The following is a 22655-nucleotide window of genomic DNA, read 5'->3' as shown; positions in this document are numbered from 1 at the left end:
GACGATGGTGGCAGGGCCCGCACAGTTATGCCCTGTACACACGATCGGACATTCCGACAACAAAATCCATGGATTTTTTTCAACGGACGTTGGCTCAAACTTGTCTTGCATACACACGGTCACATAAATCTTGTCAGGAATTCCAAACGTCAAGAACTCAGTGACATACAACACGTACGACAAGCCGAGAAAAAGGAAGTTCAAAAGCCAGTGCGGCTCTTCTGCTTAATTCCGAGCATGCGTGGAACTTTGTGCGTCAGAATTGTGTATACACGATCGGAATTTACCACAACGGATTTTGTTGTCGGAAAATTTGAGATCCAGATCCCAAATTTTGTATGACGGAAATGCCGATGGAAAATGTCCGATGGAGCCTACACACGGTTGGAATTTCTGACAACAAGCTCCCATCGAACATTTTCTGACCGTGTGTACGGGGCATTTGAATTTCAGCCAATTCACAGGAATCAGTTGAAATTCTAGCAATATTTAACCACCTGCTTCCCAGGCCTATTCTGACACTTCTCTCCTATATGTAAAAATCATAATTTTTTTTGTTAGAAAATTCCCTAGAACCCTAAAACATTATATATTTTTTTAAGCAGAGGCCCTAGAGAATAAAGTGGTGAGTGTTGCAATTTTTAATGTCACACGATAATACACTTTTTAAGGCATTTTAGTGCACACAAGCACAATATAATACACATTTTTTGTAAAATAAAAAAGATGATGTTACACTGAGTAAATAGATACCTAACATGTCAGGCTTTAAAATTGCATACACCTGTGGAACGGCGGCAAAATATGATACCTAAAAATCTCTATAGGCGACACTTTAAATGCCTTTAGAGATTGCCAGTTTAGAGTTACACAGGAGGTCTGGGGCTTGAATTGCCATTTACATATGCATGCAGGACCGATATGTGCATTCGCCTTTGTGCGCAAGCACGAAAGGATGGGGGTGCTTTAAATGTTTTAATTATTTAAAAAAAAACATTTTTTACACTGTCTCTTTAAATTTTTGTTGCTGTCACAAGGAATGTAAACATCCTTATCATTAGTGACCGGTTCCCTTTACTGAGACATCTGGGGTCTATCAGACCCAGATGTTTCCTCTGCCCTTAACTGCATCAGATCAGTCTAATCCAATGCTTGTACCAGCTAGTAATAGCTTGACAAAATACAGGTCGCTTCCAGTTCCTAATACCATAGAGGTGATTGGAGACGTTCTGGTCTCCAAAAACCTCTATGATAAGCCAACGCAACCGCCGACTTCAGTGCCAGGCTCCCTGATCGCACAGGAGATCCTGGAGAGGAGTGGCTAATTAGCTACTAGGCTGGCTTTTACATTAAAGGAAATCGCCGGATGCCAAAAAAATAAATACCGGGATAATGCCTGTAGCTGCAAGTACATCCTATGGGAAGGAAGTGGGTAAGTAATGCCAAACTTTTATGCAGCAACAATTTAAGGTCGCTAAATCAATGCATATATACACATATTAAGGCCAGTAGATAAGAGACCATTAACCTACCAGCATACCTCTAGAGTGTAGGAGGAAACCAGAGTACCCAGAGGAAACCCAGCAAGTAGGGACTCTAGGGCTACAATGCAGAAGTGCTAACCACTAAGCCACAGTGCTGCCCATATACAGACAGCTCAGAATATGCAAGTCTTTAAATAGGTCCAGTTTGTGACCGGTTCACTCGAACTGTATTTTTTTTTTTTTTTTTTTTATCAAAAGCAAAGTTTTATTGAGGGTGAAGTGAAAAGAGACATACAAATATAAAGTGCAACAGCCACTATTCATAAGACAAGTACATTGATATATACATATTGGTTCTAGAACATTGACTGTCATATTAACAAGAAGTGCCAATGGTGAACATACAAAAAAGTAATACACACTGTAGGGGGGGCGCCAAGCGGCTCGTCATATACCGATAGAATTGTAGGTGCCCACAGAGGGGGAATGAAGGGGAGAATCATATGGGTAGGTACCCAGGACATACTTAAGAAAAGATTGCTAATTTTGATGGGGGATCATTCCTCAGCATTGCAGGTGGAACCATCTCCTAACCACCTGTCCCAAATGTTATGATATTTGGTTGGACAGCTCTTATGTGAGTACAGTACCTTTTTTGTAGGGAAGGGTGGTGTTGATTGCCCTGCTCCACTGTTGAACAGTCCTCCTCAGAAAGGGAGAAGAGGGAGAGTACACACTGGCGAGGGGGGGGGGGGGGGGGAGCCCATGCAATCATGAAGGAATTTGACCACCTGTGACCAGTATCCTTGAATAGAGGGACAGGATCATAGCAAGTGATAAAGAGAGCTGCTGAAATGACCACACCTAGGACATGCCGGACTGTGTTCTGGCCTATACCTGGAAAGGTGAAGGGGTGTTAAATAGGACCTATGGAGGATGTAGAGATGGGTGAGGCGGTCAGACTTGGGGGATATAGATTTTCAGGTAGCTAGCACCTCCTCCCAGTCTGTCGACATGAGATAGTTGTAAAACAAGGAAATACATTTTTTTGGTATCCCGACCCGTGATTATATCTGCTGGATATAGCAAATCAAGGCTGGGTATGGAGTCACGGAATTGAGAGTTGAGCGCATGTCGGAGTTGGAGGTAACGAAAGAACTTGTGCTTGGGTACATCAAAGCCATCTTTCTTTTCCAATATTTTTATTCAGAAAAGTTTTAACAAGTACAATATCAACATTTACCATCTTAGTACGAAGTAATGGTACAGGTGACAAATCGGTTATGAGTCGGTTACATCACAAATTTCCTTGTATTTATGTGAGGTTTTGTGTATCCTTGTCCTTATTTTATGTTTATATAGTAAGGTCAGACTTAAACCGAAAAAATTAAACAAAGAAAATAAAAAGGAAAAACCTCCTCTAGCTGGTGCGATCGGGTGTGCTCCAACACGTAGCACGGGGAACCCCATCTCCCTCTATTGCCTCCACTCGGTGTAACCAACTAGTTTAACTTAACTTTAGTGGAGGGGGGTGCACTCTGGCCCTGGAGAAAAGTACTTCCAAGCCGCTCCCATCTCATTAAGTAGCCGAGAGGTAGTTAATCCAAGGGTCCCATATTTTGTCAAACAAAGCTATCTTATCGGTTAAAAACACTGAGAGGCAATCGTTCACCATTATCCATGACAGTTTAGATTTTAGCAAGTGAAAAGAAATCGTTGGGGATTTCCAAGATTTGGCTATCGCTATTCTTGCTGCAACAAACATGAAGGTGATGAGTCTCTTCATGTGTTTGGATGTCCACTCCACTGGGCGTCCCAACAGTGCCTGTAGGGGTGAAGCAAAGCCATCCTTCAGTGCTTGAAATGATTTAATTGAGTCGTTAACGAAAGATATATGACACCCTTGTCAAACCATAGACTGGTCTGGGGCAGATAACAACTCGGATAACAACAAATGCGGATTGTCCCACAATGGCATATGGGTTTGAAATACAGGAGCCTTGCTATAGTTCAAGTCCAGCTGCCAGATTTTGTGGTGGTGGAATAACATACGGCTCCTATTGCCCATATGGGACAATTCGCAAGTGCCACAAAGTAGAATTTGAAATGGATGAACCACTCTTAACTGTATTTAAATTAATTTATTTTTTGTTTTTTTCCAGATCCTGCTCTAGGAACCCCTCACAGATGATATCAAAATGTGTGAAAGATATGTTTGATGTGTTTTGTGAACATACTGTGTCTGAAGGAGGAGAGACTCAGTACTGCAAAGGTTTGTCATATTGTTTGCATGCTGTTTATCTAACTGCAGACATTGTTATGGCACATATGACATGCATACGGTATTTGCACCTGGTGGACATCCATTCAGCGGGATGGGAAAAAATGTCATGAAAAAAAATTCTAACAACAGATCAAAGTTCTATTTTTCCCCATTCCCTCAGCAAAACCAGCAGTGAGACCGGAGTTGTATTGCAGTTTAAACCCCATAAAAATTTGAAGTCCAGGTTTATTCTTTCATGTTTGTAAGACAAGAGATCAGATATCCTTTCTTTATTAAAGGATATCTAAAGGTTAGTTTTTTGTTTTTTTTTAAACAAACAAACAGTTGGTTTTGCACAGAGTGGCCCCGATCCTCCTCTTCTAGGGTCCCTCAGTGGTGCTCCTGGTTCCTCCTCTTCTCGAGTGCCCCGTTGGAGAGCCGCTCTTCCTCGAGGCACACGTGCGGGCGTGCTCCCGTGTCCTGCTGCTGCGTCCATTGACACAGACAGCAGGACTCGGCCCTGGCCCTGTCTCACGAGTCATTGGATTTGATTGACAGCAGCCAATGGCTGCGCTCCTATTAATCTATCCAATCAGGACCCGAGACACCGGCTGGAGCTGCTGTGCTTGTCCCCTTCGCTGGAAAGACCGGGTTCAGGTAAGTAAAAGGGGGGCTCTGGGGGACAGCTGCATCACAGGAGGTTTTTTACCTTAGTGCATAGAATGCATTAAGGTGAAAAACCTTGAGGGTTTACAACCGCTTTAATGCAGCACTTTGCGAAAGTATTTTGCACCTTTAAAGTCGTATGCATGCTGTGTACATTAATAGGTACAAAGCCCCAACAAATCCATTTTAATTGCAGGTTGTAATGCAACAAAGCAATTAAAACAAGAGGGGTGAATACTTTTGCAAGGCACTGTATTAGGCAGCATCTCAATGAATTGATCGATTCCGTAGCAGAGGTATATGCTATTTGAATGGCTTGCAGAGTGTGCAGTAACAGGGCCACTTATCCACCCATTTATAACCAGACGCAGTTTCACCTTTCTGCAATCTGCTGGGCATCTATTCAGGTACTCTAGACTCTTCTGACTTTACAGTTTATTATCAATAAGTGCAATGTTCTGCAGTGTATTAGTGCCACAGAAAACATTTTTAGAAAGGGGACGAGTACCATCACATGACATGTAGTAATGTCATGTGACAGGAAGAAGTGTTTTCCTCCTCACTTCTGTGCTATGACTTTCTAGCAGGGGTAGCATTGCTGGAAACAAGGTTGGGTTCTCACAGTCATGAAGCAAGTAGTGTGAAAACTGCTGCTAGGAAGCACACTGTGCTGCTTCATCAATGACACAAAGCAGCAGGAACTGGGACCACAATAGTACTTGGCATCTCAAAAGCAGCACTACTGTGGAGTCATGAAGTGCAATGTTATTGTGCTCTTTGCAGAACAACGATGTTGTTTGAAATTCAGACACAGTCCAAGCAGCAGTAAACTAGCATAAAAACTAGAGGTGCACTGAATAGAAATTTTGGTGTGCTTGCTGCACTTTTGGTCAGTTAAAAGAAAAACCCACCAAAAATGCACCTCCCGTTGAATGAATTGAAAATGCATCAATAACGCACCCGTGTTACGTTTTTGATGCGTTTTTAGAGTCACATGATATATGAAAAACACACCATAAGCACGGTAAAATCGTTGTAAAATTGTGGGGAAAAGCGTTTTCGGCGCCATTATCGCCACCTTTTTCTCTATCTGCAGAATACCGAAAACACAATTTTCGGCCGAAATTTCGGTGAATCTCTAATAAAGACAATATTACCCGCTTATAAATGTACCCCTAAATATTGTCTATTAACCACATCCTGGCCGCCATAGAGCAAAATGTTGTGCACAAAGTGGTTAAGTTATCCTGGTTGGACGTCATATGACGTCCAGCAGCATAAGCTGCTAGCGTGTGCCCACGGGGGCGCGCAGTGCGGCAATCAGTGGTGTGTCAGTCTGACACACCACATCTCTGATCCCAGTAAAGAGCCTCTGACGTAGGCTCTTTACCATGTGATCAGCTGTGTCCAATCACAACTATCACAGTGTAAATAGGAAGAGCCGTTTATCGGCTTTTCCTCCACTCGCCCTGACAAGTGCAAGTAGAAGAGAGTTGATCAGCTGCTCTCCTGACAGGGGGGTCTGCGCTGATAATCAGTGCATTGATTATCAGTGCAGACCCATTGAGGATTCCCACTTCAGACCACCAGGTGAGTCCACTAGGGGTCCCAATCAGTGCCCATTAGGATGCCACTCTGTGCCAAGCAGTGATTCCTGTCAGTGCCTCCTTATCAGGGCCATCTATCAGTGCCGCCAATCAGTGCCCACCAGTGCCACCTATGAGTGCCCATCAGTGCCACCTATAAGTGCTCATCGGTGCCACCTATCAGTGACCATTACTACTGCATATCAGTGCCACCTATCAGTGCCCATCAGTGCTGCTTATCAGTGCCGCCTATTGGTGCCCATCAGTGCTGCATATAAGTGCCTCATCATCAGTGCCACCTCATCAGTGCCAATCAGTACTGCTTCATTAGTGCCCATCATTGCAGCCTCATCAGTGCTCATCAGTGAAGGAGAAAACTTACTTATTTACAAAGTTTTGTAACAAAAACGAAAAAAAAAATTTTTTTTTTCAAAATTTTCAGTCTTTTTTTACTTGGAGCGCAAAAAAATAAAAACCTCTGTGGTGATCAAATACCAAATAAAAAAAGGGTGCACAGGACTGGCTTTTGACACTACTTAGTGCCAAAAGAAAACTCTTCAAAGGAATGATATTAACTACATAGCACTAAATCTTAGCCACTATGTTAAATAAGATAAATAAAACAAAATATCTTCTATTAATTGCGTCAGCAGCTGCTATAAAATATATCAAAATATATAAAAATGATAGTATTTAAAAAGTCCAACACATCTTATGTCCTTAAAATGCCATAGCAGCGCTCATGTCAGTCCATCCACATGTGACAAGCATTTATGTGATTCCACATATAAGAAAAAAAAGGTGAAATGATTTCTTTAAGTGAGTGAAGCTCTCATTACAGTGATCCTAGTTGTTATCACTCGTGCACCACATACCCAGAACGCCACCACGTGAGTAACAGTCCCCTTAGGGTATACTCTCACCAGATGTTAATATTTCATAAGCCTTAAGGTAATCCTTTGCTGTCACTTTGAAGGCAAGTTATCCATTAATTCTGTTAGGGTGGAGGTATAGATGGCTCCAATGCAGCAGGATCATATAGGAAAGTAAAAATGCCACAGCGTAATCCTGCTTTTCAAAATTTTATTGTAGCCAATTGTCCCCCTTACAGAATATACGTACTAGCTTGTAAAAACAATAGAGCAATATATATATATATATATATATATATATATATATATATATATATATATATATATATATAAAAGAACATAGCGTAGTCACTGGTCCTGCTGTATAGGAAGCCATCTGTGTTGTACGAACAGTCGCACTGTTTCTTCCTAGTAGTTTCCAGCTGACCGTGACACGCACACTTTACATCCAGTCGTTGTGGAGATCACGCAGCTGACGCGTTTTATCACTTCCGACTTCAACTGAGGGCATGATCTCATGACATTACAGTCCGGTCTAAAATGGGATAGAATCCATGACTCGGCCTGTTTACCCCTTATGTGCTTATCGTTCCTCCACCTATGCACACAACGTACTATAGTTCGGCACAGAGGGGGGAAAAAAGATACAGGCACTGACAGATGAGAGACGGAATACTAAAATGTTTTTGTTATTAAAACAATACAATATAAAATAGCCAACTTCTGTGGCCAATGCGAATATCTTATATTGTTCAATAGATCTGCATAGACAAATATGTGCATTGCCAAATTAGTAATTTCCAAAATACTTAATCAATAACAAGCGGAGAAAACTTTCTAATAAAAGATTAAAAATTCATAAAATAAACCTTTTTTTATATATACCCAGAGGGAAACCGCACCGATTAGACAAAATAATAGTCAGGACTGGGGCTTTATCTCGGGGTTTCATTCACGGTTTAGAGAAGTAGAATCCATCTTCAAAGAGCATTGGCATGTACTACTTTTAGATAAAAAGTTCAACACTGTACTCCCTTCTATTCCTAAATTTATTTATAGGAAAGCGCCTGTATCTTTTTTTTCCCCCCCTCTGTGCTGAACTATAGTACGTGGTGTGCATAGGAGGAGGAACGATCGACACATAAGGGGTACACAGGCTGAGTCATGGATTCTACCCTATATTAGACCGGATCGTAAGGTCGTGAGATCACACCCTCAGTTGAAGTCGGAAGTGACAAAACACGTCAGATGCGTGATCTCCACAACGACCGGATGTGACGTTTGCGTGTCACGGTCAGCTGGGAACTACTAGGAAGAAACAGCGCGACTGTTCGTACAACACAGGTGGCTTCCTATACAGCAGGACCGGAGACTCCGCTACGTTCTTTTATATATATTGCTCTATTGTTTTTACAAGCTAGTACATATATTCATGGGGGGCATTTGGCTACAATAAAATTTTGAAAAGCAGGATTACGCTATGTGGCATTTTTACTTACCTAGATGATCCTGCTGCATTGGAGCCATCTATACCTCCACCCTAACAAAGTTAGTGGATGACTTGCCTTCAAAGTGACAGCAAAGGATTACTTTAAGGCATATGAAATATTAACGTTATAAGCAGAAAAGATATTCTCCTGCTCTAGTACAGAGGGCCTTCGTGTAAATGGTAGTATTTCATGGTAGTGAAGTGATCATGCATACCATGCTGACTAGGCCAACTATGGGAAGTTCGAAATGCTATGTAGAAGAAAGGAAGGCACTTGGTCTAATGCATGAATCATAGTACAGAGTTTATTCCAATAAACAAATGAGTTAATAAAGGGGTGGATACTACGGATTCAAAATTAAAATAGTAATAATACTAGCTAACGACAATATTGTCACTAGATGGATTGACATAAAATAATACCCATACAAGGGTTAAAATGAGATGAATACTTGGCTAACGCGTTTCAAGGGTTTTCCTCTTCATCAGAGCCTTGGTCTGCGTGTTATAATAGAGAGACAACTGGATGGGTGGTATAACTCTAGTTGAGTGGTGTAACCATATGAGTGAAATATCCTTTACTTTTGGGATTTATCATTCCAGATCGGCTTGTTCTATATTAACCAATTCACATCCTGCCCATATTCATATGACGTCCGTAGGAGGGATCTCCCATCCTGGGCGGGCGTCATATGACGTCCTGGGCTTCCCGGCTGTCTAGGGGGGCGCGCGCGCGCCCAGCGCCCGCAATGTCCACTGGGCACCCTCAATTGCCCGATAACAGAGCGGGACCGTGGATCTGTGTGTGTAAACACACAGATCCACGTCCTGTCAGATGAGAGGAGACCGATGGTGTGTTCCCAGTACAGAGGAACACCGATCGGTCCCCTCCCCCTACAGTTAGAATCACTCCCTAGGTAACACATTTAACCCCTTGATCGCCCCCTAGTGTTAACCCCTTCCCTGCCAGAGACATTTATACAGTAATCATTGCATTTTTATAGCACTGATCGCTGTATAAATGTGAATGGTGTCCGATATGTCCACCCCAATGTCACAGTCATGATAAAAATCGCAGATCTCCGCCATTACTAGGAAAAAAAATAATAAATAATAAAAATGCCATAAAACTATCCCCTATTTTGTAGACACTATAACTTTTGCGCAAACCAATCAATATATGCTTATCGCGATTTTTTTACCAAACATATGTAGAAGAATACATATTGGCCTAAACCGAGGAAACAATTTGTTTTTTAAAAAAAAAAATTGGGATATTTATTATAGCAAAAAGTAAAAAATATTGTATTTTTTTTTCAAACTTGTCGCTCTTCTTTTGTTTATAGCACAAAAAATAAAAACCGCAGAGATGATCAAATACCACCAAAAGAAAGCCCTATTTGTGGGGAAAAAAATGATAAAAATGTCATTTGGGTACAGTGTTGCATGACTGCGCAATTATCATTCAAAGTGCGACAGCGCTGAAAATTGGCCTGGGCAGGAAGGGGGTGAAAATGCCCTGTATTGAAGTGGTTAAACAGACCCCAAATAGACATATGTAGAGAATTGCAGACGATAATACAAATATTAGAATCGTAATATATAAAAAATCTGGATTATGGAATATATGGATATACAGTGCCTTACAAAAGTATTCACCCCCCTTGGCATTTTTTGTGTTTTTGTTGCCTCACAACCTGGAATTAACATGGATTGTTTGAGGATTTGCATCATTTAATTTACAGAACATGCCCACAACTTTGAAGATGTTTTTTTTTTGTGAAGCAAACAACAAGTAGGACGAAATGACAGAAAAAGTCAATGTGCATAACTATTCACCCCCCTTAAGTCAATACTTTGTAGAGCCACCTTTTGCGGCTATCACTGCTCCAAGTCACTTTGGATAAGTCTTTATGAGCTTGCCACATCTTACCACTGGGATTTTTGACCATTCCTCCTTGCAAAACTACTCCAGCTCCTTCAAGTTGGATGGTTTGCACTTGTGAACAGCAATCTTTAAGTCTGACCACAGATTTTCTATTGGATTGAGGTTTTGGCTTTGACTAGGCCATTCCAACACATTTACATGTTTCCCCTTAAACCACTCAAGTGTTGCTTTAGCAGTGTGTTTGGGGTCATTGTCCTGCTGGAAGGTGAACCTCCGTCCTAGCCTCAAATCACACACAGAGTGGTACAGGTTTTGCTCAAGAATATCCCTGTATTTAGCACCATCCATATTTCCCTCAACTCTGCCCAGTTTTCCAGTCCCGACCGCTGAAAAACATCCCCACAGCATGATGCTGCCACCACCATGTTTCACTGTGGGGATGGTGTTCTTTGGGTGATGTGATGTGTTGGGTTTGCTCCAGACATAGCGTTTTCTTTGATGGCCAAAAAGTTAAATTTTAGTCTTATCAGACCAGAGCACCTTCCTCCATACATTTTAGGAGTCTCCCACATGCCTTTTTGCAAACTCAAAAGGTGCCATTTTGTTTTTTGCTAAAAGTAATGGCTTTATTCTGGCCACTCTGCCATAAAGCCCAACTCTATGGAGCGTACGGCTTATTGTCGTCCTATGTACAGATACTCCAGTCTCTGCTGTGGAACTCTGCAGCAACTCCAGGATTACCTTAGGTCTCAGTGCTGCCTCTCTGATTAATGCCCTCCTTGCCTGGTCTTGGTGTGCGGCCGTCTTTGGTGTGTTGGTGAGTTTTGGTGTGCGGCCGTCTCTTGGCAGGTTTGCTGTTGTGCCATGTTCTTTGCATTTGGTTATGATAGATTTGATGGTGCTCCTAGGGATCATCAAAGATTTGGATCTTTTTTTTATAACCTAACCCTGACTTGTACTTCTCAACAACATTGTCCCTTACTTGTTTGGAGAGTTCCTTGGTCTTCATGGCAGTGTTTGGTTAGTGGTGTCTTTTGCTTAGGTGTTGCAGCCTCTGGGGCCTTTCAAAAAGTTGTGTATATGTAATGACAGATCATTGCACACAGGCGGACATCATTTCACTAATTATGTGACTTCTGAAGGTAATTGGTTGCACCAGAGCTTTTTATGGGCTTCATAACAAAGGGGGTGAATACATACGCACATGCCAATTATCATTTTTTTATTTCTGAACAATAGTTTTATGTATATATTTTTCTAATTTTACTTCACCAACTTAGACTATTGTTTTCTGATCCATCACATATAATTCAGATTAAAAAAACATTGAACTAAAGGATGTAATGTAACAAAATAGGTAAAAAGCCAAGGGGGTGAATACTTTTGCAAGGCACTGTACATACACAACAAATAAATGCACACATACTCCTGTGTGTGTAGGTGCAATAGAGCTGACCTCATTGGTAGTTTGACTGAAAGTAAGCATAGGACATATAGAAAATTAAAAATTAAAAAAGTAAGTTTAAAAAAATTAATAAATAAATTTAAATATTGGTAATTACCATATATTGCTGTGATCATGAACCACTGTAGCTGAACCCCTAAAACCAGAGTGTGTCCTCTTTTGTGGAATGTAATGGACGTAAAAAATGGAAACATACCTGGAACCCCACAATTATGTATATGTGTATATAGAGCCAACCACATGTATATGAATGTATACACACTAAATCGCATCAAAGAGGGTGGAGGTGAGTCTGACTTATCTCAGCACCATGGGGGGATAAACTCAAATGCAATTGTCTGTAGTTTGTTTTCATTGGTCAGGAAGACCTATAACATCACACAGTAAGTGGACTTTGTCTGAAACAACCCAGTGTAGTGTAGTGTCTTTAAAACAGCACCTAGACAGGTGAATTGCCACATTAGCCCAGCAAAGACTTGGACTTCCTGGCACGGATCCCTGGCTGAGACACTTGAACTAATTACTAGGTAGGTCATTAAAACCAAGGCTCCGTCTCATCCCCAGTAATGTCTAGATATTTTAAAGACACTACAATACACTGGGTTGTTTTAGACAAAGTCCACTTACTTTATGATGTTATACCCATAGGTCTTCCTGATCAATAAAAACAAACTACAGACAACTGCATTTGAGTTTATCCCCCCCATGGTGCTGAGATAAGTCAGACTCACCTCCACCCTCTTCTAGATTATTTTCATACTTCCTCATCATGAAAGTTTATACAGGGTCAGCTGTGTTCATAAGTGACATTTAGTTTCTCCTGCCTTAGTGCATTAATATCAGTGACATTGCATCACCACCACTTTATGCAGACAGTCCGGCTCACATGGTTTCCAACACCATCATTTCCAGTCTCACTGCTTAACTCTCCCACATGCCCATTCTCATTCATCATATCTTCACTATACCACTATTACTGTCTAACCATTATTTGCATGTTATGTTTGCACATCTGTATCATTGTAAAAAAATGTGTGTATATATCCTTTGATGCGATTTAGTGTGTATACATTCATATACATGTGGTTGGCTCTTCCTTTCTTTTTTCTACGTATGAAATATTAACATCTGGTGAGTGTATACCCCAAGGGGAGTGTTACTAACGTGGTGGCATTCTGGGTATGTGGTGCACGAGTGATAACAACTAGGATCACCATAACGAGAGCTTCACCCACTTAAAGAAGTAATTTCACCTTTTTTTTACTTATATGTGGAATAATATAAAAGCTTGCCAAATGTGGGTGGATCAAATACCACCAAAAGAAAGCTCTCTTTGTGGGGGAAAAAAATGACAAAAATTTCATTAGGGTACAGTGTTGCATGACCGCTCAATTGTCATTCAAAATGCAACAGCGCTGAAAACTGGCCTGGGCAGGAAGGGGGGAACGTGCCCTGTATTGAAGTGGTTAATAAGGTATTGAATAACAAACCTGCATCATAAAATAATGTTTACAAAAATCCTTCCATGAAAAAATCCTAAGTGAGAGTAAACATCCAACAAAACAGAAATCAAATTTAAAGCCATAGAAGCAATGCATACATTTCAATTACCATTTAAAAAAACAGTTTCAGGTATATTGTTTTTTAGTTACATTGGTTGAGCTTGGTCTAATGTAACTACTTATATACCATACCTGTGGGAGTAGTAGACACCGCTACACCTGTGATCTCCACTTGCTTCTGGGTCCCATGCTGAGCGGCAGCCTTGCGGCATTCTATCAAAAGGTCGGCCGCTTGGCACGTGCACCATTTAGAAAATGCTGTGCATTTTCACAATGATTGCAAATTATTCTATGGTTGGATGAGGTGAAGAGGTGGGCAATGATGTCATTTATAATAAAATGATAGATATATATATATATATATATATATATATATATATATATATATATATATATATATATATATATATTATATCATTAACACATTGTAAAACATATAAATTATGAAAAAATTAATATTGAATGATTACTTTGTCGTTGCATCCAAGCATTCGCAATTCGAGTTATGTGCCATGACCTCTGACAGGTTTTGGTGGGGATTTCCAGCTTTCGAGTCTAGAATTTATCAATTAAATTGACTTGAAGAAACCTCCTCTTGTCTTTTAGATTATGGAGCAAATCAATATACACATCCTTTACCTCCTTTCAAGCAATTCCATCTAAATGAAACTGTGTAGTTTAGAAAGAAGAAAGACTGGGCATATATTGATTCAATGGAAAGGAATTTGGAAGTCCCCTAAAGAATTACCCAGATATCTTGTGGATTATAAGGAAGACTTGGCACAGATCAAATGATTTTCTCTACATGTGCTACTTGGAAATAACATTATACTATACGTTGAAGGATTTGATTGATAGAATCAGAGCCCCACCTAGTATACAGTCTGTGCCAGGGTTCAGCAACCTTTTTCCACTTAAGGGCTGGATTCAATGTATGTGAATGCATGGAGGGCCGCATTCACCTGCTAATACATGAAGATAACATTACACAGCCTCCCACACCTCTGGCCCTCTTTACATTACACAGCCCCCTGCACCTCTGAACCCCTTTACATTATACAGCCCCCACACCTCTGGACCCCTTTACATTACACAGTCCCCTGCACTTCTGGCCCCCTTTACATTACACAGACCCCTGCACCTCTGGCCCCCTTTACATTACACAGCCCCCTGCACCTCTGGACCCCTTTATATTCACTACAAATTACATTAACTTGACATTTCTGTGTTCCTTATATTTTTATTTTTGTCACTTGGACTGTTTCAGTACAGTTTGGATTTTTTTTTTTGACATTTAAGGATTTTTTAACGCAACTAGATCCGAGACCTGATCGAAGCTGTTTCATTCAGCTGGTCGCTCGGACCTCCCGGTGGGACGGGAGAGGCCGGGCAAGCTGCGGAAGGAGGGGGGGACGCCCCCTCCCACTGCTTGGGATAACAGCTGAGGGGCTTCTTAGCCGCATTAGTTGTTATCCCAAGAAAGCCAACCTCGGGCTCCAAAAAAACGGTACCAGCTGCACGCATCACCCCGGTACAACCCCTTCAAGCCGAGGGCGCATATTAGCGCACCGTCAGCGTGAATGGGTTAAAATGTCCATAGGCCGGGTGCACGTGAATTCATCACGTGCACTGATGGGCTGGACATTTAGCGGCGACAGGCCGGGTGTGGGGCCTGTAGGTTGCCGACCTCTGTGCATATAGTCTATGCACTATAACCTTGGGAAGATTGCTGATTTTTTTTTTTTTTTTTTTTTTAATCTAAATATACTTTATATGTTTTCTCTGATGATTTTTGTTTTTTTTGCTGGATATGTACTTGTCTTAAGCTGGTTACACATTATACAACTTTATACAACTTTCCTTTAGATTTAACAAAACCATGTAATATCAGGTCAAGACTAAACACTTTCAATTTGTATGCAATCAGGCAGGCCCTTATAGCCACTATATGGTTGAAGGTAAAAAGTTTTGCTCTCACATTGTACTTTCACTATGGGTGTAAAGATTTGTGACACATTATTTAATGATACCAAATACAACTGGATTTACAGTTGAACTCCAGGCAAACAGCAAAATAAACAGATGAAATACATGTATGGGGGCTGTTTCATCTGCCAAACAATTTGTATTTTTGTCCATCCAGTCTGGAGATTTACACAGCTCTGCCACACAGCACAGCCCCGTCTAGAAGGGGAGGAGACCTGATTCTTCTCCACTGCAGTTTTACTTCTACTAACAGCTCTCATCCCCAGTCCAACCCTGTGACAGGACAGTGAAAAGAAAAGCAGCGCACTGATGGGCCCATCTCTCTGCTGCTCTGCTCTTTCCTCCTGTCAGCATGTTGCTCGCACTGTAGCTCACCTTATTGGTGTCTTGTGCTTCTACTCCACCCCCTTAGTGAGCTCTGCTGTACAGCCTGTAAAAGACTGATACCAACCCTAGTTCAGGTGCCCTTAAACTGCCTGCATTGAAAAATGCATTTAACATTATATTAAGGTTTACAAAGCTTGTTCATTTGTGTCTTTTAAAACAGTCTGGCGTTTAGTTGTATTTTAGCTGGCATCAGTATTGAGTAACACAGAGAGCATAAACTGGTGAGAATTAGAAAGAAAAAAATACCTATTGGCTTTACTGGTAATAGGTGGTGGGGTGTGCTATTGTGAAAACCAATAATAAACAATGCTTTTTTGAGCCACATCATGAGTTCTTTAAATGCAAAGAATCAATACAATAGAAACAATGGGAGGGTGAATTCAGTAAAGCATTTGCACCACTTTTCCTGGCGATATATGGCTATTTGAAAAGTCCAAATTCAGATTCACATAAGCTCTTTTGCCAGGTTTGGTAGTCTTACGAAACCGTACAACAGATTCAGTTAGTTCTTAATAGTGCTACTTTTACAAAGTGGTGCTGTGGCTGTACCAGATTCAAACACAATCACCTCCAATTTGTAGATAATGAAACGAGATGATTAAGACCAACTCAAAAGTGATGTACAGAGACAGGAGCAATGCCTGTCTCTATTCACTGTGTAGCAACCGCTACCCCCTCATTTGTCGCTGCTTGTCAACAGTGTTGTAAACACTGTTTTTGAATTCCCCAGCAGGAGTATTACTGGGTCCTAACTGGTACAGCTACTATATATTTGGAGACATTTGGGTGTGAAATTGCATTAATAAATTTGCTGGAGTGCACAGTTACTAAAAATAAATAAATACATTCCCAAAAAAAATGTTTCTGCTGGAGTTGGGCTTTAAGAGACACAAAGAGCAACACGTTTAGGGATTTCAGAAAACAAACAATTTGAAACACTTATATTTTGTTACCATGTATAGAATTTCTGCACCATAGTAACTTGTGTTCAAATATTTTCCAGACATTGCAAAGAAATACTTCAGGCTGGCAGAGGTGCTGTATTACAAAGTTCTGGAATCCATTATTGAGCAGGAGAAGAAACGGCTGGGTGATGTGGATCTCTCTGTAAGGAAATATAACTTTTTTGAATTGCTTTCCCGTGAGCGGTACTACTTATAATGTTCTTAATGGTTTCTTTTTTTAACCCCTTCTCTACCAAGGTATGCTTATAAATGTGTAGGTATTCAACGGGTTAAAACTTGCTCAGCAGATGTGAGCTTCATCTTGGTTTTAACATCCAAATGTTGGTTTCAGGTAAAAGTGCTGTCCTGGTCAGCTTTAGGGCCACTCAATCACGTTTTCAGGGCTAAAAATGTCCCTTAAACCCCCTCCCCTTCCACCAGCTGGCCCGTGGTAAACTACAGAAAATTCTGGAGCAGGAGGAGCTCAGGGAACATCCCTGATGCCCCTCTGCAACTAATGAACTACTGTAGCCGGGGTAGTACGTCGTACGTTGGCAGCAGCGAGGAGTTTTGCACCCACTGGCTGCTACAGGGAAATGCATATAAATCTGACAAGCTGGCTGATCACTTCCACACACCTCAGCAACAGTCGATTCTTCCCTCGTCATTTTTCCCTTGCTCCACTCTCGCATCGGTGGACCCAGCACTGGCATGGTGGGTGCTGCCAGGGAGTGCTGACCGCAAGTGCCGGAGAGTGCTGGCCACGAGTGCTGGTGGTCAGAATACAGTAGCACACATGACACCAAAGGACCGGCTGCCCATATTCACCGCCACCACCAGCCACTCCTGGTATCCGTTCTGGACAGCATGATCCTTGGTGTTGTGTGTATAACGCTGTATGGAAGTGCTGAGGACAGGATAAAGTCCCTATATTGTTGTCATGATCATGTGGACCTTGACCCTGAAGTGTTGCGGGAGCAGTTTGTGAATGTTGTGAAGGAGGCTGTGAAAGATGGCAGAATTTACATAAATCGGGTAGCTGTCCACAGAGGGCCACCTTCATGACTTGGGAAAAGAAGACAGGAAAACCTTTCCATAATTTTATCAGCTAGCAGAACCTATGGGCAGCTGAACTTGTCAGTTCCTAAAACAGCACCATGCTGCTAAAGTAGCATTATGTATGGATTTTCCCTGGTTCCGTTTTATGGTGGCATGTAACTTGATGGCAAATGGTAGTAAGTAGTAAAACCAGAGCAGAGATGGGGAGAGGAGCGGACCCCGGAGGGCTGGAATTAATAACCAAAAGTCCATTGAGGTCCTTTTATTGGTTTAGGGGGTTGCATAATCCGGTGAGTGCAGATCCACTAGGGGAGAATGGCATGTGATTGGTCACCAATATATGAACCTGTATTTGGTACACAGAGGGTGGATCACAAAGCACTTGGATTGCATTTACATTGAACACTGGAGTACTTTGCATGGAAATTGTGAATTGATTACAAGTACTGTTTGTATTCACACTGAAGATTGGAGCACCTTGCACAGAAACTGAACTGATAAAAACACAATACATTATAGTAGCCTTGTGGGAGCACTCTTTTTCACTTTTTTATAGGGTATATGTGTGTAGGAGGTATTGTGTATACACTTATTTGGTACAGTGCATCTGGAAAGTATTCACAGCGCTTCACTTATTCCACATTTTGTTATGTTATAGCCTTATTCCAAAATGGTTTAAATTCTACAAACAATACCCCACAATGACAGCGTTGAAAGAAAATTTTGCAAATTTATTAAACATAAAAAAACAAAAAAATCACATGTACATAAGTATTCAGCCTTTGCCATGACACTCAAAATTTAGCACAGATGCATCCTGTTTTCACTGATCATCCCTGAGATGTTTCTACAACTTGATTGGAGTCCACCTGTGGTAAATTCAGTCAGTTGGACATGATTTGGAAAGGCACACCTGTCTATATAAGGTCCCACAGTTAACAGTGCTCAGCACAAACCAAGACATGAAGTCCAAGGAATTGCCTGTAGACATCCGAGACAGGATTGTATCGAGGCACGGATCTGGGGAAGGGTACAGAAAAATTTCTGCAGCATTGAAGGTCCCAATGAGTACAGTGACCTCCATCATCCGTAAATGGAAGAAGTTTGGAACCTCCAGACTCTTCCTAGAGCGGGCCGCCCGGCCATACTGAGCAATCTGAGGAGTATGGCCTTAGTCAGGGAGGTGACCAAGAACCTGAGGGTCACTCTGACAGAGGTCCAGCGTTTCTCTGTGGAGAGAGGAGAACCTTCCAGAAGAACAACCATCTTTGCAGCACTCCACCAATCAGGCCTGTATGGTAGAGTGGCCATACGGAAGCCATTCTTCAGTAAAAGGCACCAGACAGCCCGCCTGGAGTTTGCCAATAGGTATCTGAAGGACTCTCAGACCATGAGAAACAAAATTCTCTGGTCTGATGAAACAAAGATTAATGTCTTTGGCATGAATGGCAAGCATCATGTCTGGAGGAAACCAGGCACCGCTCATCACCTGGCCAATACCATCCCTACAGTAAAGCATGGTGGTGGCCGCATCATGCTGTGGGGATGTATTTCAGCGGCAGGAACTGGGAGACTAGTCAGGATCAAGGAAAAGATGAATGCAGCAATGTACAGAGACATCCTTGATGAAAACCTGCTCCAGTGCTCTGGACCTCTGACTGGGGTGAAGGTTCATCTTCCAACTGGACAACGACCCTAAGCACACAGCCAAGATAACAAAGGAGTGGCTATGGGAAAACTCTGTGAATGTCTGTTGCCCAGACCTGGAGAGACCTGAAAATGGCTGTGCACTGACACTCCCCATCAAACCTGATGAAGCTTGAGAGGTCCTGCAAAGAAGAATGGGAGAAACTGCCCAAAAATAGGTGTGCCAAGCTTGTAGCATCATACTCAGTAAGATGGTTGTAATTGATGACAAAGGTGCTTCAACAAAGTACTGAGTAAGGGCTGTAAATACTTATGTACATGTGACTTTTTTCATTTTTTATTTTTAATAAATCTGCAAAGATTTCAAACTTCTTTCGAGTTGTCATCATGGGGTATTGTTTGTAGAATTCTGAGAAAAATAATGAATTTAATCAATTTTGGAATAAGGCTGTAACATAACAAAATGTGGAAAAAGTGAAGCGCTGTGAATACTTTCCGGTTGCACTGTATATATGCATGGGAGGTATTTTGTATGAAACACAGGAGGTATAGTGTATGATTTATAGAACACAAACACAAAAAGAAGGAATGGAAAATCAAATATATTGCTCATAATGATCACAGTATGGTTTTTACTTGGTAAGGGGGTAGTTTTCATTTTATTTTAGTTATAGTATACATTTTAGAGCACTGCACCTTTTAGTTTTGTTTTTTTAGTTTAGTATGGTAGCCCATATACGGACATTGCATGACTTAAAATAAGAGGTTCCATTTACATTCAGCAGTGTAAGAACCCCCTAACCCGGCATCAAGAAATAACATAAAACCTTTTCATAAAAAATGTAAAGATGAACTAACTCATAACACTGGCTGCATGCCCCTGGTCCCTGCTGCTGTAAATGTCTTCTCCCACCACCCCACCCTATCCAACAGGCCAGACATGTGCTAACCCTTGTGAGCAGTAAGATGCTATACAGCCTTTGTGTGTGGTGATGATTTTGAGTGTCTGGCTCGGCATCATTTAAAATATTTCTAAAGCCTGAAGGTTTTTTTTACTTTAGTGCATTCTCTGCATTAAGGTAAAACAGTATGCAGCCCCCCTAAATACTTACCTGAGCCTGATCTTGATTCAGTGATGTGCTCCTGCTGCTGTCAGTTACAGCTAGGGAGGAAGGGACGGGGCTCAGAGGCGAGCACACCTGAGTGTCCCTATAGCAAACAGCTTGTGATGGGGGCACTGGGGGGTGGAAGAGTCAGGAGCAGCGCCAGTGGGGACCCGAGAAGAGGAGAATTGGGGCCATGTAAAAACAACAACATTTACAATCACTTTACGTGCAATGGGGACCTGGGGGACCAGGTACTGTCAGTCATGTGGTTGATGGCTTGTAGTTCTTACTGGACTGCAAGGGTGCCGATGAGCGCTCTCGCAGTTCGTTCAGAAGCCCCGCCGCTTGCAAACAGTAAGCCTGTATTGGAGGTATGGGCTGAAAGCTAAAGGACTTGTCTGCAGGATCCTGACTTTGCACCCCTGATCAAAGGTCCAATGCTTTGCAGGCTCCTGAGAGAAAAAAGAATAAATGCATATTTTTTCCTGCAAAAATAAGTTAATTTATTATTTTTTCCCAAAAGGCAAACTTAGGCTATAATTTGTCACTGATTCATTTCATTTGAACACAATTTGTCACTGATTTATTTTACATTGCGCACAAGGGGGCTTACCTTGTATACATACTTGACCCGGAACACATATAAGGATATGGAATTCTGATGCGTTTTCTTTATTTTGCTGCATACATGTTATGGGGTGGTGACTAACCTCACTTGGTGAAGTATAGAAGGCAGGCACAGCCAGGCAGGTAGTATTTACAGAATAAGCTAAAAAATGAGAGGCTCTGTATTTCTATAGAGACATGGGAAAAATTGTGCAGCAGCAGACATCACTGTCTGTGCCCAGGGCCGACCATCCACAGGTAATCACTACATGAGCGATTACATGTGAACGCCTGTGAATACCTGTGGATGCTGTCAGGCTCCCATTGCAGCAAATCACAGGGAACCCTGCTGAATGTCACAGATAATCGCAAATAGCCCCCATTTACAAGTGTGAATGAGGCCTTAAGGCTTGAAAGGTGAAAGCTGTCAGGTTGGAAACACTTGTGTCTGATTGCTTCTGTTTTCTTCCCAATAACCTAACCTAACCTAGGAAAGTGGCAGAAGAGTCAGCTCCCTGAGGATGGTCAGATTTTGTCTATGCATCCAACTTCTCTTTTATGCCTATGGTGTACAAACACTGCCCATGTGTTCTTTTCAATGTACCTGTTGTGGTAAAGCAGATGCAGCCATTGTGAAATCACGTAGCTGAAATGTTCTCCACTTTGCAGAGTATTCTGGAGCAAGAAATCTTCCACAAGTCCCTTCTGGCATGCTGCCTCGAAATTACCATCTTTTCCTACAAGCCTCCAGGCAACTTCCCTCAAATCATGGTCATGTTTGAGTTGGCATCCTACCATTTCTATAAGGTACATATGATGAATTATTGCAGACAACATCTGTTATATACCAGTCCTCCAGAATAATCATGCTCTTTTATATGTATTTGACAGTAATATTTACATCTTTGTAATATCAATCTTACTTCAAGTAAACCTGTCATGACAGAAATATAGGGGGGGGGGGGGGGACTGCTATTACTGCTCTTTGTTTTAATAATGCTAGTTGCCTGGCTTTTACGTTGCTTTGCTAGCTTTACATCACTAACCTGTAACCGGTGTGGAGATCAGTTAAGTTGGAGAAAAGTCCTTGTTTGAAGATCAGAGGCTGAATATATTGAAGCAAGACTGTCAGCATGTAAGCCACGAAACTAACTTTTTTCAGAAGGAAAGCAGCAGCATTGGCAACCTCCATGTTTCTGTCATGATAGCTTTTTTTTAATGAAGGGCATTTCAATATAATACTACAAATTACTATTTTTTGAATTGGTTGAGTGTAAACACAGCAATGGCAGCTTCTTCTGGTCAGCTTTTCGAAGATTAGAGATAGTGGTCCCTCAGTGGACTCCCTGTCAGGAATTGAAGGTAAAGTATAGCTGAAGGCAAAACTTTTTTTAGTTTAAAGGGATTAGATCCCCTGTCAGGTTTTTATTACTCTCTGTGCTTTCGATTGGGAGATTTGCCCTCTCTTATTGTGTTTTTTTACCATTTTCACAGCGAGTGAAAGTGAAAGAAAATCCCAGACTTTGGGTTGTTACTGTAATTGAGGGGAAATCTTCCAATGGGCAGACTGGGTCTGATGACCCTGGTGAAAACCAGAGATTTCCTCTTTTTGAGGGGATTTCCTCTCACTTCCTGGTTTAGCTAT

The 22655-nt window shown here is 41.5% G+C and overlaps 1 protein-coding gene across 4 annotated transcripts in view; it reads left to right on the top strand.

Moving 5' to 3' along the window:
• RBL2 (RB transcriptional corepressor like 2) overlaps positions 1 to 22655 on the top strand; it is a 176289-nt gene that overhangs the window by 98903 nt on the left and 54731 nt on the right. For all 4 annotated transcript variants that reach the window (XM_073604963.1, XM_073604962.1, XM_073604964.1 and 1 more), the window contains 3 exons: positions 3647 to 3756; positions 16652 to 16755; positions 21680 to 21817. In XM_073604963.1, coding sequence (XP_073461064.1) covers positions 3647 to 3756; positions 16652 to 16755; positions 21680 to 21817 — 352 coding nt within the window. The remainder of the gene's footprint in view (positions 1 to 3646; positions 3757 to 16651; positions 16756 to 21679; positions 21818 to 22655) is intronic.

This window comes from Aquarana catesbeiana, linkage group LG11 (assembly GCF_042186555.1).
Source record: "Aquarana catesbeiana isolate 2022-GZ linkage group LG11, ASM4218655v1, whole genome shotgun sequence".
Taxonomy (NCBI): Eukaryota; Metazoa; Chordata; class Amphibia; order Anura; family Ranidae; genus Aquarana; species Aquarana catesbeiana.
Note: the sequence above shows the minus strand (reverse complement) of the source record. Positions and strands in the feature narration are given on the sequence as shown.